The sequence below is a fragment of the Erythrolamprus reginae genome, chromosome 5 (genome assembly GCF_031021105.1).
Source record: "Erythrolamprus reginae isolate rEryReg1 chromosome 5, rEryReg1.hap1, whole genome shotgun sequence".
In the NCBI taxonomy this organism is placed as follows: Eukaryota; Metazoa; Chordata; class Lepidosauria; order Squamata; family Dipsadidae; genus Erythrolamprus; species Erythrolamprus reginae.
Genome location: NC_091954.1, coordinates 65811239 through 65830322, shown reverse-complemented (window position 1 = coordinate 65830322; position 19084 = coordinate 65811239). Strand labels below are relative to the sequence as shown.

At 41.5% G+C, this 19084-nt stretch overlaps 1 protein-coding gene across 1 annotated transcript in view; it reads right to left on the bottom strand.

The window, feature by feature from the left end:
* The window catches only part of LOC139168599 (solute carrier family 2, facilitated glucose transporter member 9-like), a 29806-nt gene extending 12355 nt beyond the window's left edge, over positions 1 to 17451 (bottom strand). The window contains exons 1-7 of the mRNA XM_070754223.1: positions 17398 to 17451; positions 13798 to 13896; positions 13241 to 13401; positions 11674 to 11798; positions 7496 to 7641; positions 5329 to 5461; positions 1044 to 1231 (exon numbers count right to left, since the gene is read on the bottom strand). Coding sequence (XP_070610324.1) covers positions 1044 to 1231; positions 5329 to 5461; positions 7496 to 7641; positions 11674 to 11798; positions 13241 to 13401; positions 13798 to 13896; positions 17398 to 17451 — 906 coding nt within the window. The remainder of the gene's footprint in view (positions 1 to 1043; positions 1232 to 5328; positions 5462 to 7495; positions 7642 to 11673; positions 11799 to 13240; positions 13402 to 13797; positions 13897 to 17397) is intronic.
* Between the last annotated feature and the right edge of the window lie 1633 nt (positions 17452 to 19084).

The window sequence follows — 19084 nt, the reverse complement described above, 5'->3', positions numbered from 1 at the left end:
GTTATTGTGAGAATGATTACTCCTAATTATTTGAAATATGCAATGCAAAACATATTAATAACTTTGAGCTGAACAAACTCTTCTCAGAATTCTGGGAGATCAGTGGTCATGCTTTTCTTTCATCACATAGAAGTTGGTAAAAATAGACAGGGGGCTGAGGAAAAAAAGGTTTGAAAAGGAGAGAGGAGGGACAGGTCAAAACCAGAGGTGGACTGCTAAGATGGAACGGTGACGTGTGCTCGCCCCCATGGTTCTGAGTGCTAGCGGACCTATAAAGCCCTTCATGGCATTAGACCAGAATATCTCCGGGACCGCCTTCTGCTGCATGAATCCCAGCGACCGGTTAGGTCCCACAGAGTTGGCCTTCTCCGGGTCCCGTCGACTAAGCAACGTCGTTTGGCAGGACCCAGGAGAAGAGCCTTCTCTGTGGTGGCCCCGACCCTCTGGAACCAGCTCCCCCCAGATATCAGAGTTGCCTCCATCTCCTTGCCTTTCGCAAGCTCCTTAAAACCCACCTCTGTCATCAGGCATGGGGGAATTGAAATTTCCCTTCCCCCTAGGCTTATAGAATTTGTACATGGTATGCTTGTATGTATGAGTGGTTCTTTAAATTGGGGTTTTTTAGATTGTTTTGAATATTAGATTTGTTTACATTGTCTTTTTATATTGTTGTTAGCCGCCCTGAGTCTTCGGAGAGGGGCGGCATACAAATCTAATAAATGAATAAATGAATAAACAAACAAACAAACAAACAAATATGCTACTGCACCTGGGCAGGTAGCAAAATCGCGCGCAGACATGCAGGTGCACCCATGATGCAACTGTGTGTCCGCACACAATTTCGCTACCTGCCCAGGTGCAGTAGCATAATTGCGCTGGACTCCGCTAGCACTCAGAGCCACATCACCGTTCCACCTTAGCAGCCCACCTCTGGTCACAACCCACTTGATTCTGAAGTTACAGGAGGCCAAAGACTATCAGCACCGCAGTATTGTGACTGCACTCTAATCCCAAAGATTATGAGCTAGCACATTTGTTCTTACCGCATCAATTCCAGACAGCTGCATGCCCATGTTGATCACTACTACAGACAGTACTTGCCATTGCACAGAATGATCTGAGAGTAGTTGCCACACAGACACAGCTTTCACTGAGGCAAGTGAACGTTTTTCTTCCTCAATCTCCTCAATGGTATCCTGGACATTATGTTTACCAAGGAACAAGCTTAATGCTGTAGAATGAGAACAATATGTTAGTCTACATTCCAGAGCAGCGCAGGACAGGACAAGGGACAACCAATGGAGAGAATGCCACCTCCAGGGTTTGCTGGATCCAAGTGACAACATCAAAATCATTTTCAAGGGGAAGAGGCAAAAGTTGCAACCTTTAATAATAATAATAATAATAATAATAATAATAATAATAATAATAATAATAATAATTATTATTATTATTATTATTATTATTATTATTATTATTATTATTAATTAGATTTGCATGCTGCCCCTCTCCGAAGACTTGGGGCAGCTCACAACAGTAATAAAAAACAGTATAATAATGAAACAAATCTAATAATAAAAAACCTAACAATTAAAAACTATACAGCACATACATACCAAACATAAAATATAAGAAAGCCTGGGGGAGATGTCTTAGTTTAATAATTACATTATTCCCCCAACAAATTATTCCCCTAACAAATAATTACCGCAACACTGTCAAACTATTTACTAAGTCTGCACTACTATTAATCTTCTCATCGTTCCCATCAACCATCTCCTTCCACGAATGACTGTATGACTGTAATATTGTTGTTTGTATCCTTACGATTTATATTGACTAATTCCTGATATGATTTGATTGCTTATTTGTATCCGAACTATCATTAAGTGTTGTACCTTATGATTCTTGATGAACTTATCTTTTTTTTTTAAATGTACACTGAATGCATATGCCCCAAAACAAATTCTTTGTGTGTCCAATCACACTTGGCCAATAAAATTCTATTCTATTCTATTCTATTCTATTCTAGTCTAGTCTAGTCTAGTCTATGTATGGTATGTTTGTGTGTATGTTTTGTTTTTATAATAAAGGTTTTTAGTTGTTTTATTAAATTGGATTGTTACATGCTGTTTTTTATCATTGTTGTTAGCCGCCCCGAGTCTGCGGAGAGGGGCGGCATACAAATCCAATTAATAATAATAATAATAATAATAATAATAATAATAATAATAATAATAATAATTCTATTCTAATATTATATATCTGCTTTGAATGTAATACAGAATAATATACAGATTAATGTAGAAATATATTTTATACTTAAATAAATATTTAAATATATATTTAAAATCTAGTTTTTATATTTAATAAAAAATATATTGCTCCTAAGCTGTGAAACTCTTGCAGCTCCTCAAATTGGTGACCTCCAGATATGGATTTCAATTCTTACAATTCCCAGCCAACGTAGGAGTTGAAATCATAGGAATTCAAGAAATCAGGAAGGCAACAGTTGGGAGGTGGGTACAGAATTTATTTTATTATTGAGCCCCTCATTTGTGGCCTGCTCTGGCAAAAAAAAAAAAAGTGTTATTGAACTATAAGCATCAAAGGAGCAGGATAACCTTGGGCCAATCACTTTCTCTCAACCATGGGGAAAAAAACGAAGGTAAACTAGAAGGTATCCTTCTGCGCCGGCTGGAGGGGCTGGGAGTGGGAGGCACTGTCCTTCAGTGGTTCTCCTCCTACCTCTCTGGTCGGTCGCAGTCGGTGTTAGTGGGGGGTCAGAGGTCGACCTCTAGGTTTCTCCCTTGTGGGGTGCCTCAGGGGTCGATCCTCTCCCCCCTGCTATTTAATATCTACATGAAACCGCTGGGTGAGATCATCCAAGGGCATGGGGTGAGGTATCATCAATACGCTGATGATACCCAGTTGTACATCTCCACCCCATGTCCAGTCAACGAAGCAGTGGAAGTGATGTGCCGGTGCCTGGAGGCTGTTGGGGCCTGGATGGGTGTCAACAAACTCAAACTCAACCCAGACAAGACGGAGTGGCTGTGGGTTTTGCCTCCCAAGGACAATTCTATCTGTCCGTCCATTACCCTGGGGGGGGAATTATTGACCCCCTCAGAGAGGGTCCGCAACTTGGGCGTCCTCCTCGATCCACAGCTCTCATTAGAGAAACATCTTTCAGCTGTGGCGAGGGGGGCGTTTGCCCAGGTTCGCCTGGTGCGACAGTTGCGGCCCTATTTGGACCGGGAGTCATTGCTCACAGTCACTCATGCCCTCATCACCTCGAGGCTCGACTACTGTAACGCTCTCTACATGGGGCTACCTTTGAAAAGTGTTCGGAAACTTCAGATCGTGCAGAATGCAGCTGCGAGAGCAATTATGGGCGTCTCTAAGTATGCCCATATCACTCCAACACTCCGCAGTCTGCATTGGTTGCCGATCAGTTTCCGGTCACAATTCAAAGTGTTGGTTATGACCTATAAAGCCCTTCATGGCACCGGACCAGAATATCTTCGGGACCGCCTCCTGCCGCACGAATCCCAGCAACCGGTTAGGTCCCACAGAGTCGGCCTTCTCCGGGTCCCGTCGACCAAACAATGCCGTCTGGCGGGACCCAGGGGAAGAGCCTTCTCTGTGGGGGCCCCGACCCTCTGGAACCAGCTCCCCCCTGAGATTAGGATTGCCCCCACCCTCCCTGCCTTTCGTAAACTCCTTAAGACCCACCTCTGCCGTCAGGCATGGGGGAACTAAACATCTCCCCCTTGCCCATGTTGTTTTGCCATTGATTGATTGACTGTGTGTCTGTTTTTATATACATTGGGATTGTTTTATAAATTTATTAATTTTAAACTGTAATTAGATTGGTGGGCATTGGATTTGTTATTATGTACTGTTTTATTGTTGTTGTGAGCCGCCCCGAGTTTGCGGAGAGGGGCGGCATATAAATCCAATAAATCTAATCTAATCTAATCTGAAAATCATTGCCAAGAAAACTGCAAGGACTTCGGGTCTGAGAATTGGACACGACAGAATGAAAGGGGGGTGGGGTGCAGGTGGAAACTATAGCCAGCAAAATTTCCTGCTCAGAGGTTGCACTTGGACTGAGCGAAAAGCTTAGGGCTAGGAAAGCGACTCCATACAATTTCATTTACATCATTACTAATTGCATGTATATTTTTGTGTGTCACATTTATAGCAATTCAATATAAATATAATTGATGTTGATTTTATCATTATATCACATAAAATTTATTTCAGTAAATAATCGTTATCAATAAGGCCAAATCAAGCAGTCATTTTGGAGTTGCCGAAATGCATTAGAATGACCAGGCTTTTAACAAAGCTGCTTCAGCCACAATCTTGGCAAGGGAGCTATTGAGGAGGGGGCAGAGGAATCAAGCCCAGAGGAGAAGCAGTTCCAAGTTTGCAGGAGGTTGTCTCCAGGTTGTTGAGTAGATATAAACCTGCTCCTTTGGCTCTCTAAAGAGGCCCAGCTCTTGGCTGAGTTCCTTGCCTCCCACCCACCCCCAAAACAAGGAGAGACAATGCCTTCCATGGTTTGTTTTATTTGTTGATTGTAAGCTCCTTGGAGCAGAGAAAAATTACTGCAGAACTGAGTTTCCTGAAGTGGAAAACTAGACTCCTAAATAACTTTTAAAAAACCGATCTAGTAAAAAGAAGTCAACCAAAAGAGCAACATGCAAACAAAAGCACATAAAACACTCCCCAGGAGCAAAACAAATGAAAGTTTAATTTGTGTGTATTACTTAATGGACTGCTAAATTGGCAGAGTGGACTGCTAAATTGGCCATGCCCACCAAGTCACATGGTCACCTAGCCACACCCACCAATTCATGTGATCATGAAGCCAAGCCTGCCCAGTCACATGACCATGAAGCCACCACTACTGTCACATGATCATGAAGTCAGGCCCACAAAACAAAACATGCCTACAGCACTGGCAATAAAAAGAACTAGAACCCATCCCTGGGCCACACCCACCTGGTCACTTGTCTGCCAAGCCACTCCCACCCAATCATATGACCATTAAGCCACTCCCACCCAATCATAAGACCATCAAGCCACTCCCACCCAATCATATGACCTCCAAGCCACTCCCACCCAATCATATGACCATCAAGCCACTCCCACCCAATCATATGACCATCAAGCCACTCCCACCCAATCATATGACCATCAAGCCACTCCCAGAAAATTAAGCCACCCCATCATGGTAAAGACAAATGAGGTCCAGTACAATCTCTGTCCCTACTTGACATTGGTTGGGGGGAAAATAACAGTGTGTGTTCAGCTTACCTTCAGCCGCTCCATGGACATTATTTTTCTCAATAAGCAAGTAACGAGGACTTTCAGGAAACCAATTCAGTAGCAAGAGCTGCAGAAGAGCGGGAATCACCACTATAGAGAGGAAAAGAGGCCAATAGGCATCCTAGAAAGAAAGGTCCCAACAGAAGTGAAGAATAATCCACATGTTCACTTATTTATTTATTAGCATTTGCCCCAAGCAAAGATAACATGTGCTGCAGACAGATGTTCAACCACTTTGCCTATGATCAGCTTTCTTTCTATAGCTGCTGCCTTCATCTTCCTTCATGTTTCTCATGAGCTGGATAGTATGACTGGATTATCCACTGGACTATCCACTGTTGACCTCACCCAGGTCAGTAAGGGGTGTGCATAGGTGCACCAGAGTGCCTACCGTCCCCTGTCCTAATGTTTCTCTCTTACTAGTATCATATACATAAACATTGTTATATCTTTGTATACTACCAATTCGTACTTGATGAAAATAAATCAATAAATTACTGGAAAAGTGGGTGGATAGGTAGAAATTAGAGTGGACAGAGTATACAGTGGTACCGCTACTTAAGAACTTAATTTGTTCCATGACCAGGTTCTTAAGTAGAAAAGTTTGTAAGTAGAAGCAATTTTTCCAATAGGAATCAATGTAAAAGCAAATAATGCGTGCAAACCCATTAGGAAAGAAATAAAAGCTCGGAATTTGGGTGGGAGGTGGAAGAGGAAGAAGAGGAGGAGGACAGTCACTGCTGAAGGAAGAAAGTGAAGTGAAGGGAATCAAAAATATCCAAAACTTTAAGGCTTTAAAAAAAAGAGGGACTCTGATGCAGCGAGAAGAAGCATGCGCCTCCCATACGCCCAGCGCGAGGCTGTCTCCCATACACTGCGCCAGAGACACAAATCCAGGGGGAATGGCAGGAAACTGCCCAGGCCTTCGTGCTGCTCTCAAATTTCCTGGGAAATTTTTCCAGGCTCAGGTTCTTAAGTAGAAAATGGTTCTTAAGAAGAGGCAAAAAAAATCTTGAACACCCGGTTCTTAGCTAGAGAAGTTCTTAAGTAGAGGCGTTCTTAGGTAGAGGTACCAGTGTATATTATTTCTGGTGTGTGAAAGTAACCGCTCAAGGCCAAAGTGAAAGATTGTACAGTGATGCCTCATCTTACAAACCCCTTGTCATACAAACTTTTCGAGACCCAGGGTTTAAGATTTTTTTGCCTCTTCTTCCAAACTATTTTCACCTTACAAACCCAAGCCGCCGCCACTGGGATGCCTCCGGACTTCTGTTGCCAGCGAAGTGCTCATTTTTGCGCTGCTGGGATTCGCCTGAGGCTCCCCTCGCTGAGAAACACCACCTCCGGCCTTCCGTGTTTTTGCAATGCTGCAGGGGAATCCCAGCAGCACAAAAACGGATGCTTCGCTGGCAACGGAAGTCTGGAGGTGGGGTTTCCCAGCGAGGGGAGCCTCAGTGAAATTGCAGCATCATAAAAACACGGAAGTCTGGAGGTGGGGTTTCGAGGACTTCTGTGTTTTTGTGTTGCTGCGATTTCACTGAGGCTCCCCTCGCTGGGAAACCCCACCTCCGGACTTCCGTTGCCAGCGAAGCACCCATTTTTGAAATGCTGGGATTCCCCTGCAGCATCACAAAAACACGGAAGTCCATGGAGGGGAGCCTCAGGGGAATGCCAGCAGCGCAAAAACGGGTGATTCAGCTGGCAAAAGGGGTGACCTTTGGGCTTGCATGCATTAATTGCTTTTCTATTGATTCCTATGGGAAACATTGTTTTGTCTTACAAACTTTTCACCTTACAAACCTCGTCCCGGAACCAATTAAGTTTGTAAGATGAGGTATCACTGTATTTAACTCGCCGGCTTACATGCATTACACAAGAAATAAACAGCTGGATGAGCAGAAACATTGGGAAGCAAAGGACTTTGTGAAGCAAAGGACTACTTGAAGAAGCTCTGCACTGCTTGGAGAAGCAGGCGGCCCGGAGAAATAGATTGAGCTTCAAGGAAGCCAAATCCATCTAAACCAGCGGGAGAACAACTGTGGGATAGAAAATGGTGCTCTTGCTATTTCTTCAGCTTAGTTTCCAAACAACGGCGGGCCTGCATTTCATTGGGTGCTCTGCCCTAGCTCAGTAAAAGTGAAAGTATAGCATTTACCGCCCCCAGAAGTTCTGGAAGGCCCAGGACTTGGGCAGAAAAGACCCCCAGACAAATGAAGATGCTTGGAACCAGGCCCAGGAATCCTCGGAGGTTCTTTGGGGCAATTTCTCCCAGGTACATGGGCACCACACTGAGACAGATGCCTGACAGAGGGATCAAAAAAAGAAGAAGAAAGACAATATATTTCCAACATTTTAATATTTAGCTGATATCATACAGCATTTGATCATTTAATCCCATTCTGTAAAAGCCACCTAGAGTTTCTTGTGATTGAGGGGGGGCATTGAAGATGACAGCTGAATGAACAAAATAAATAATTAAAAAATCACCTTTACAGTAAAAAGATAAAAATGTGACACCATTATAATTAGTTCATTATGGCATGACATTTCTTGAGAAAACAGCCTAAATCAGACCAGCTTATGAAATGAATATGCAGTCAATTACTTAGGAACATGGTAGGGTTTTTTAAGAATTAAGAAGATGACATTTTTCTTTTCATTTCAAGACAAGCTCAACCGGGAACTTTATTTGCAAATGAAATAGCTAGCTCAACCTTCTTCAGTCTGCTGTCCTTCAAATTGGGCGACATAATTTATAATCAGAATCTCAAACTACCTGGGAATTTTGGAACTTGTAGTCAGGGGTGGACTTCAAAATGTTTAGCAAGAGGTTCTGTGCCTGGTTGCTGGGTGGGCGTGGCCATGGTGGGTGTGGCCTATTTGGTCTTCTGCACCATGATGGAGGGGGCATTTTGGCTCTCCCTGAGTTCCGAAGGCTTTCCTTGAGCCTCTAGGACAGTGATGGCAAACCTTTTTTTCCTCAGGTGCCAAAAGAGCATGGGTGCATGCTATCATGCATGCGCGAGTGCCGACACCCATAATTCAATGCCTGGAAGGGCAAAAACAGCTTCTGCTGCCCTCCAGAGGCCCTCTGGAAGCTGGAAAAGGTCTGTTTCCCAACTTCTGGTAGGCCTAATAGGCTCATGTTTTGTCCTCCTCGGGCTCTGTTGTGATTCAGCCTGAGGCTCCTCAGGGACCGGTTGGATCTCTGCCGGATCCATGCCCCGAGGAGGAGGACAGTGAACAGGAGGGAGAGGACCAGGCAGACGGGGGAGAGGAACGTCAGGAAGAGGAGGAGGGAGAGCAGCCTGAGACCCCGGGGGGGGGCCCTCTCCCCAGCTAGTAGCCTGGATTCATTGGATGAAGACGCACAGGCTATAATAGACATGAGGCAGCGACGAGCAGCTCAAAGACGGGGCCAATTAGAAAGGTATTTCCATCCCTGAATTGGCAACAGCTGGGTTTGGGTGTGGTTCTCCTCAGCAGGGTTGAAAAGGCAGGCCCGCCCTTACAGTCTTGTGGAGAGTTATCAACTGGGAGTCCTGTGACCTTGCTTCGATCCTCGGCGTCTCTGATCTTGGCTTGTGGCCTAGAAGGCTGAAAGACTTGGGGGAAGCATGGGTTTTATTATCTCCAGCGTTGTTTTTGCCAGCAAAAATCTTGTTTTATTGCCTGGCCTTCGTGAAACCTCTGTGAAGCTTCATCGTGTTCCTGTCTGTAAGAACAGTTTTTGTTACCTGTGTTTGCTTTGAATTATATAAACTGCCTTTGCTTTTTACCAGTGTGTCTGGATACTCTTTTTGGTCGGTGTTGGCGTCTGGGGGGACCCAGACAGAACAGGCTCCAAAGGCTTCCCTGGAGCTGAGGGAGGATACAAACACCCTCCCCCATCCTCCAGAGGCTCTCTGGAATCCAAAAACGCCCTCCCAGAGCCTTTGTGTGAGCCAAAAGTCAGCTGGCCGGCAGACACATGCGCATTGGAGCTGACCTAGGGGAACAGCTCGTGTGCCAGGAGATATGGCTCTGTGTGCTACCTGTGGCACCCATGCCATAGGTTCCCCATCACTGGTCTAGGAGGACGAAAATGGCCTTCCCAGTCTCTGCATACAGAACTTCCAGTAGACTCCTTTTTTGCCTTCCCCGAACCTCCGCTTACTGCATCCAAAATGGATGACTCCTGGGAAGGGAGGGGTGGGCTGGGTGTGGCCAGCCAAGAGTGGGATTTGTGGGTTCTCCAAACTGCAAGGAATCCTAGCTAGAGGTTCTCCTGAACCCCTGAGAAACCCAAGCAGCCCATCCCTGCCTGTAGTCCAATGTACACGGAGGACACTAAGATGGATGTTATTTTAGAAACATAGAAACATAGAAACATAAATGTTTGATGGCAGAAAAAGACCTCATGGTCCATCTAGTCTGCCCTTATACTATTTCCTGTATTTTATCTTAGGATGGATCTATGTTTATCCCAGGCATGTTTAAATTCAGTTACTGTGGATTTACCAACCACGTCTGCTGGAAGTTTGTTCCAAGCATCTACTACTCTTTCAGTAAAATAATATCTTCTCATGTTGCTTTTGATCTTTCCCCAAACTAACTTCAGATTGTGTCCCCTTGTTCTTGTGTTCACTTTCCTATTAAAAACACTTCCCTCCTGGACCTTATTTAACCCTTTGTAGTGTTTGCCTGTTTTCTGGTTGCAAGAAGATACAGAGCCCCAAAACCAGTACGTGGGTTGAGAGAGGGAAAAGAGATTATTTTCCATCTAACTCTGAGACCTGCACATTTGTTCCACATATTGTATGCCCATTGATTTGACAATCGTTTATTATTATGCCTACAGCAATGGCCTGCTTTCGCTCAGAACGATGATTTCGTTTACTTTCTTAACTAACCTTGCATTTGTATAATGACAATTCTTTGCATTGTAACCACAGAGAAATCTGGTGCAACGCAAAGAGGGTTGGGGGAGACCAGAGATAGGCTGCATACATCTCTCTCAATTATACAACAGTTTGTAGCTTCAATAAAAGCATTCCAAAGCCACAATGGGATTAGAAGATCAATGCTTCTATAAAAACATTGCAAAAACCAATTTGTGTACTTGACTTGCTTTATGGAAGGGAGAAAACATATTGATACAGCAAGAGAGGTCCTTGGTGGTCTCTGAGCTTGGTTGTTTCCTTGCAGATGTCTCATTACCCAAACTAGGTCACATCATCAGGACTACCACTGGTGGTGTTACCTAATTTGGGTAATAAACATCTGCAAAAAATCCAGCTAAGCTCAAAGACCACCAAGGTCACCTCATTAGAGCACACAGAGTTGGCCTCCTCCAGATCCCGTCAGCTAAACAATGAAAGGCTGGCGGGACCACGAGGGAAGGGCCTTATCTGTTGCTGCCCCGACTTTATGGAATCAGCTCCCCTCCCCCTCACCCTGTTGGCTTCTCTTAAGGCCACGAAGACCTGGTTATGCCGGCAGGCCTGGGGGCCCTAAATCAACCACTAGCTTGTCCATATATATGAATTGATATGAATGAGTAGTACGCATGTTCTTGAACTGTTTTTTAGAGTTTCAGAAATTTCTCATTTTTTTCCTTGACTTCTTTTTATTGTTATTGTTATTCTAATTTTATATTGCTGTGAGCCGCCCTGAGTCTTTCGGGATTGGGCTGCATAGAAGTCTAAACAAAACACTCAAGGCACCTTCTTTCACCTATGGTGGTTATGTCCAGAGACAAGAAAATATTGGGAAAAAATAAATAATTGGTTGTGTCAAATAACAAATACAAAAATAGAATATACGCAAGAGTTTTTTCTACTGGGTATTATGAGAGGTACCTATTCTAAAAATGTAAAATATCTAAGCTTGCATATTACAACAGCTGAAAGGATTGTATTTGCACAGAACTGGAAAAATCCGCAAATACCTGAAGACAATGAGATCATCAAGAAAATATATGACTGTGCAGAGATGGACAGATTGACAATGGAACTTAATAATCGAAAAGAATCGGACTATTATGAAACCTGGACAAAATGGTACCAATGGACAAAAAAAAGAAACTTAAAAGAAGCATTGAAATAAAACATCAAGAAATCTAAAAGTAATTAGAAGACAATGTCGATAGGAATGTATATACGATGTAGATTCATCTGTAAATATGACTATGTACTTTTTTTTAAAAAGGAAAAAATTAATAAATATATATTTAAAAAAAGAAAAAAGAAGTCTAAACAAACAAACAAACAAACTAAGTAAGTAAGTAAGTAAACAAGTAAACAAATAAATTTTAATCTTGAGCTACAAATATTCTCCTTTATTAAAGCCTACCAGAATGGATCCCTATGATGAAGCGCCCCAAAATGACCATTTCAGGGGATCCCAAGTAGCGGCTGAATCCCATTAATATGCCAGCCAACAGAACGAGGAAGTTGCTACGGATCAAAGTGCCATTCCTGGTAACAAAAAGACAAAAAATTTAATTATTCTCATATTTTTCTCTTCCTCTTCTGTCTTCCCAAAGTGATCTTACCATAACCCCTCTTCCTTCTTTATCCTAAAGAGACTGGCATTCCCCTTGCTTATTTCACATGAGGGCTATTTATCAGATGGAGTGAGAAATAAACTGGCCAGCCAAACAATTCTCTGGACCCACCTTTGATGACTCTGATACCAAAGAGTAAAAAGAAGAAGAACTTGCTAGAGCATAAATACAGATACAGTAGTCCCTCACCTATTGCTGGTGTTACGTTCCAGACCTGGCCGCGATAGGTGAAATCCGCGATGGGGAATTTATCGACTGATAGTACTTATTTAAGTATTTATATTGTAATTGGTAAGTTTTCATTGTTTTAAGTGTTTATAAACCCTTCCCACACAGTATTTATTTTAGATACAGTATTTAAATACAGTATTTACAATTTTAGATTATTATTATTTTTTTAAAACCTGCCTATCGAGTTCGGCGGGCTGTTTAAATCTGCCAATTGACTTCCTCAGAAACCCGCGATGAAGTGAAGCCGCAGTAGGTGAAGCGCGGTATAGCGAGGGACTACTGTACTGTATTGTTCTTATGACAGCACAAATGATTCAGAGAAACTTTAAATTAAATGTAGGACATGATTGAAAGGCAGGTAAAAGGAACTGGTCATTATTATTAAATAATAATTAGAAAATGATGTATGAATATTTTCTATATATGTGTGTAAGAGAATCTAGAAAAATTGTATATAAGTGTAAGTAGTATTGTAATAAGAGTAGTAGGTATTTAAAAAATTAGAACTTAGATAATATATGGCTATTAATAACACCGGTATGAAGCCACTGTAATGAGGAAAATTGTTGGTTGGTTGTATGTGTTTTTGTGTTTTGTCATTTTTAATGTTGAAAATGTTCAATAATTTTTTTAAAAGGAATGGGTCAGGCTTTCCTTGGTATGTCAAGCTGATTAACTCCATTATCTATTTAATTATTTTCATTATTTAAATTCCTCCTTTAACAAAATGGAGCTCTAAGTCAATCACCCAAGGACAATTAAAAGTGCTCTTGAAAGTTAATAAACTGAAAATATATTTAAATACTTTAATATATTATAAGCAAGTTTTCTTATTATAAGCAAGTTTTCTTATCCTGGTAATATTCTTATGTGTTGTTCTACAGCAAGCATCACTCATAGACATAATAATGGGGATAAGATCCATGCAGAATGAGTGAGACCCATCAGACTAGAAAAAAATGTTCCTAGGTGTGGCAGCGATTTCAGTATACATCAATTATTGTTGCTAACTTGCATGCTCTCTATGTGTAATTGAGAATCACTATCTCGTTACTTATTTATTATTAAATTCATTGGTTGCCCATCTTACCGCGAGGTAACTCTTGTTGGCCTAGCTCTTACCTCCCATATTGGGTGACCAGAATTCCCACAGGAAATGAGCCCACCAAGCCCCCCAGGGCAAAAATGGAGACAGTCAGGGAGTACATGAGAGTGAGAGGTCCTTGCGCCAGGCCCTGCCCATAGCGTTGGTACCATGTTGCATTGTAGAAGGCTTTGATGTGCTGCAAAAGAAGGGAAAGGGAGACTGATAAAGAGAAGATTGCCACAATCCTAGCTCCACATTTACCATGGTCAATTTTCACAACGCCTGGGTCAGCTGAAGGCCAGTGATGCCTGCAGGGGATAATATCAATCCAAACACTGATACACTGGAACAAAGAAGAGAGCTAGCTCTCCTGTTAAGGTTGGGAAATGGAAAGGGCTTTTCTGCCAGATCAGTGATGGGAAATCTTGATTGCCTCTGAATTGCAGCTTCGTCAACCCAGTCAACAAAGTCCATGGTGAGAAATGTTGTGAATTATAGTTCAAGAACTACAGGCCGATCTGTTGCACCACTGCATTGTTCTGCTTGTTTAGGGGAAGAATAATCCCACTTTCCACCTTCTAGTCTGTCTTACCACTGCTGGAGAGTTTACCACCGCCAGATTGAAGCCATACAGCATGGAGGACCCAAATGATGATAGGAGTGTAACAGCAATAAGTGGAAAGGTCAGATGCTAAGAGGGACAAATAAGAAAAGTCAGGTCAGAAAAGGACTACTGTCATCTTTAGGAGTCATGCTATATAAGTCTGCTGCCTTTTAGATAAGATGGCATTACAGTTCCCAGAATTTCAACCAGCTGGATCATATTGTTCTGGTGCTGGAGATGGGAAACATAGAAGATATTATCTGAGGAAGACCTCTTCAACCCATTATGTTTAACCTGAAATGGCACCAAGCATGTGTTTCCTAGGTTGGTATTATTGCATCTTAAACATAGAAACATAGAAGACTGACGGCAGAAAAAGACCTCATGGTCCATCTAGTCTGCCCCTTATACTATTTCCTGTATTTTATCTTAGGGTGGATCTATGTTTATCCCAGGCATGTTTAAATTCAGTTACTGTGGATTTACCAACCACGTCTGCTGGAAGTTTGTTCCAAGGATCTACTACTCTTTCAGTAAAATAATATTTTCTCATGTTGCTTTTGATCTTTCCCCCAACTAACTTCAGATTGTGTCCCCTTGTTCTTGTGTTCACTTTCCTATTAAAAACACTTCCCTCCTGAACCTTATTTAACCCTTTAACATATTTAAATGTTTCGATCATGTCCCCCCTTTTCCTTCTGTCCTCCAGACTATACAGATTGAGTTCATTAAGTCTTTCCTGGTACGTTTTATGCTTAAGACTTTCCACCATTCTTGTAGCCCGTCTTTGGACCCATTCAATTTTGTCAATATCTTTTTGTAGGTGAGTTCTCCAGAACTGAACACAGTATTCCAAATGTGATCTCACCAGCACTCTATATAGCGGGATCATAATCTCCCTCTTCCTGCTTGTTATACCTCTAACTATGCATCCAAGCATCCTACTTGCTTTTCCTACCGCCCGACACACTGCTCACCCATTTTGAGACTGTCAGAAATCACTACCCCTAAATCCTTCTCTTCTGAAGTTTTTGCTAACACAGAACTGCCAATGCAATACTCAGATTGAAGATTCCTTTTCCCCAAGTGCATTATTTTACATTTGGAAACATTAAACTGCAGTTTCCATTGCTTTGACCATTTATCTAGAAAAGCTAAATCATTTACCATATTACAGACCCCTCCAGGAATATCAACCCTATTGCACACTTTAGAGTCATCGGCAAATAGGCAAACCTTTCCTGCCAAACCTTCCCCTATGTCACTCACAAACATATTAAAAAGAATAGGACCCAGAACAGACCCTTAATAATTAACCTCAATAATTAAAAAAATGAGAATCAGCAGGGAAGGAGGAAAGTGATTTGCTGATATACTTTGATTCCATACTTTGATTATAGAAAACATGTACAATAATTTACAAAATATGCCCTTTTCCTTTTAAAACTGGCACTGATTAGACCTGGAACAGGAAATTGCTGGCCCTCTGAAAACTGCCATAGCTTGCTGCTTTCAGAACAGCAGCAGGATTCATTGGCAGTTGTAAGCCAACAATATCTGGAAAGTCACTGGATCCCTCTTTGTAGTGGCAAAACCCATAGACGTCAACTAGAAGAAACTGTTGTTCATACGTAGGCCTACTTTACAGAAGGCAAAGTAAATCTGCAGAAGGGATACCTCTGTAGGTTCCTCTCTCAGAAAACTAGAACGAAGAACCTTTTAGACCCTTCAAAGTAATTGGAAATGATGGGATAGCAAATACATAGTACAAAATATATCAGAGGGAGGAATTTAAGTTTATTCACTGATGGAGGTTGATCCACAATGGGAATTAGGCATGCCTCTAGCCAGTCTATAAATAGAACTTTTCCATAGTAGCTAATGCTGAACATTGAAGTTGGGATCTAGAGAAAATGGACACATGTTGCCTAAATCTTAAATAATAGGACAATAGATTGCATTGTATATTTAGAATGTGATATTAGTCAAATATCTTAGGTAGAATAAGCAACAACTTTACAACTGATTTAAACATTTAATATTTCTTTTGTTATTTTTAAAAAAATATAATTTATTAGTTTTATAAAAAGGGAAGGGGGAGAAGGGAGTACAAAATCAAAAAGGGGGAGGAGAAAGGAGAGTACAAGTATAATGAGTTTAAAAGTAAAATTTACAGAGAGTTACAGAGGTCCATTATATTCCTTAATATACATATCATTATTATGTATTAAAGAATATTATTACGATAATTCTATTCATGTTTCATTCTTAGTTTACATTCCAGTGACCATATTTATTATCTTCACCATATATAACTTAATAAATCTAAAAAGGAGGTGGGGTGGGAAAGGGATTGTCTGCTTCAATAGCAGATGTATTGAGTTTAATGACTTGTCGTTCTTATTAAGCGGTGAAAATAAGAAATGAATAAGTGAAGAGTAGTAAAGTATGTAAGAATTAAAGATAAGATAGAAGTGGTAGCAATGGATAACTAGAATATGAAACAATCCAAAAGCTGTCTGAGCTCAATCCTACTGATATACCCATATAATCACTGGGGAAAAAACCCAAAAACTAATTCTTTTGTTATTTTAACCAAATGGATTTTCCACCAATCCCCTGCCATCTTAATTCTGATTTCAATCACAAATCATATTGGGGAAAAAAAATCCAGTCACTTCAGCAACCGAATTGTTGAAGCGTGGAACTCATTACCGGACTCCATAGTGTCATCCCCAAACCCCCAACACTTTACCCTTAGATTATCTACGGTTGACCTATCCAGATTCCTAAGAGGTCAGTAAGGGGCGAGTACAAGTGCACTAGAGTGCCTTCCGTCCCCTGTCCTATTGCTCTCCTATATCTCCTATACCTTTCTTGTATTCCTAGATCTCTTCTTCTATTCTTTCATTGATATATTCTATTCTTATATCTTCTTTTCTATTATTTCTTAGATATATTTTACTATGAGTATCTCCTCTATAAGCGTCATCATGTATTTTACTATGTGTATATTGATATATACCCACTAAAACCCTCATTGTGTATTGGACAAAATAAATAAATAAAATAAATAATAAAACTATGAAGGTGAAGCATTAAAAAAGCATCAATGCTTCCATACAAATCTCAGCATCCAAGAGAAAAAAGGACTATGGAATATCAACTGCATAACTGCACAATAGATCAGCTTCTGCTCTTGCGTTATCCTCAAAGGTTTTCTGGAAAACCATCTTTCACTTTGTGTTGGAAAGGTAATAGTGATGAGGAAGGCAGGTGACCCTGGAGCAGGAGTGGGTTCTAAATTAGTTTGCTACCGGTTTGCATGTGAGCTCGTGCACATGCACAATTATTTTGCACGTGTGCAGAAGCAGCGGTGGGCTGCTAGCTGGAACGCCTAATTGGGCTCGCCTACGCAGCTCAGGAGGTACCGTGAATTTGAGTAGAATTATGCTTCTGCGCCCGTGCAGGTAGCAAAATCGTGCATGGAGACGCATGCACAGAAGCAAAAAACCTCACCGGAACACGGGTGCACCTGCGTCTCCATGCATGATTTTTCTACCTGCATGGACACAGAAGCATAATTACGCTCAAACTCATGGTACCTCCTCCAGAGCCGTACAGGTGAGCCCAATTAGGCATTTCGGCTAGCAGCCCACCCCTGCGCAGAAGCATTCCAGGTGGATGGGTGGAGCATCGCTGTAGGGTGGGCGGAGCCTCCAGCCAGTGCCGCTTTCTAAGGACCAGTCTGAACCCACCACTGCCTTGGAGAGAACCTTCTACATTAGGTTCTGCATCTTTCTTTATCTTTTATTTCCATCATTATACTTCAAATAGCCAAAAGACAAGGACCTGATTCTCAGGATGAAGTTTGAAAGGTAAAAGCCGCTACTCTGAATTGGACCCCAAAATGAGACATAAATAATAGAAAAGATGGGTTCTTTCTAGTGAAATTTCTAGTATTTGTGGGATCAACTGAGTGCCCATCAAAATAAACTGAATAAACTCAATGAGATTTACAGATGTCCTCAACTTATTACCATAAAGTACTGTGCCTATCATGGTTATAAGTTACGACAGCTGTAAAATGGATCAGCCATGTGACTAACCTGATTTTACGACCTTCTTTACAGCAGTCATGAAGTGAACACTATGGACATAAAATGATTACTGTGATCCTTAAATGATCACAGTATTATTATTATTATTATTATTATTATTATTATTAATTATTATTATTATTATTATTATTTATTAGATTTGTATGCCGCCCCTCTCCGTAGAATCAGGGCGACTCACAACAATAACAAAGACAATGTAAGAACAAATCTAATAATTTAAAAAACACAAAAAACCCCATTATTAAAAGCAAGCATACACACAAACATACCATGTATAAACTGTATAGGCCTGGGGGAGATGTCTCAGTTCCCCCATGCCTGACGGCAGAGATGGGTCTTAAGAACTTTACGAAAGGCAAGGAGGGTGGGGGCAGTTCTAATCTCTGGGGGGAGCTGGTTCCAGAGGGTCAGGGCCGCCACAGAGAAGGCTCTTCTCCTGGGTCCCGCCAAACGACATTGTTTAGTCGACGGGACCTGGAGAAGGCCAACTCTGTGGGACCTAACCGGTCGCTGGGATTCGTGCACAGTGGTTTGCTATGAGCCAGTTTTGTCAAAAATAACTTAATAAGAGTTGGCTTCCTAAAAAATAGTTTGATTATGATAATGACCCTTCAAATTGAAAATAAATATAATTTCAGAATGACAGTATTATGTAAGAATTCTTGAGAAATATGAAATTGATTTTTAATGGCTGTATTGTGCTTAATCTCATGATGTATCTAACACACTGCACGAGTTCAACTAAAACTGTTTAACTATTGATGTTCATTTGTCCTCAGAGCCTTGTGCAACTTGCTGCAGTGTCCAACAATAATTAGTCAGCATTGATGGATTTCAGTTGCCCTGAAAACAATTTTTCCATTATGTCAATGTCCTGATGAAATCTTTCACCATGTTTGTCACTGACTATGTCTACATTTTGAGGGAAAAGTCAAAATGTCAATGCAGAAAATGAATCTTCAGTGCCCTTCATGATCTTGTATTCAGTGAAGGGCTACCAAAACACGGTAGGCATGGCTTATGTAGGATGCCCTGCATTTTCTTTCATCTTTCAGTGCAAATTGGGTGCTCTAGGGGGGAGCTCCATTTTCGCTACCCCACTGCGTTTCGCCCCCCCCCCACTTGTATGGGATAAGGAATTTGTCAACCAGCCG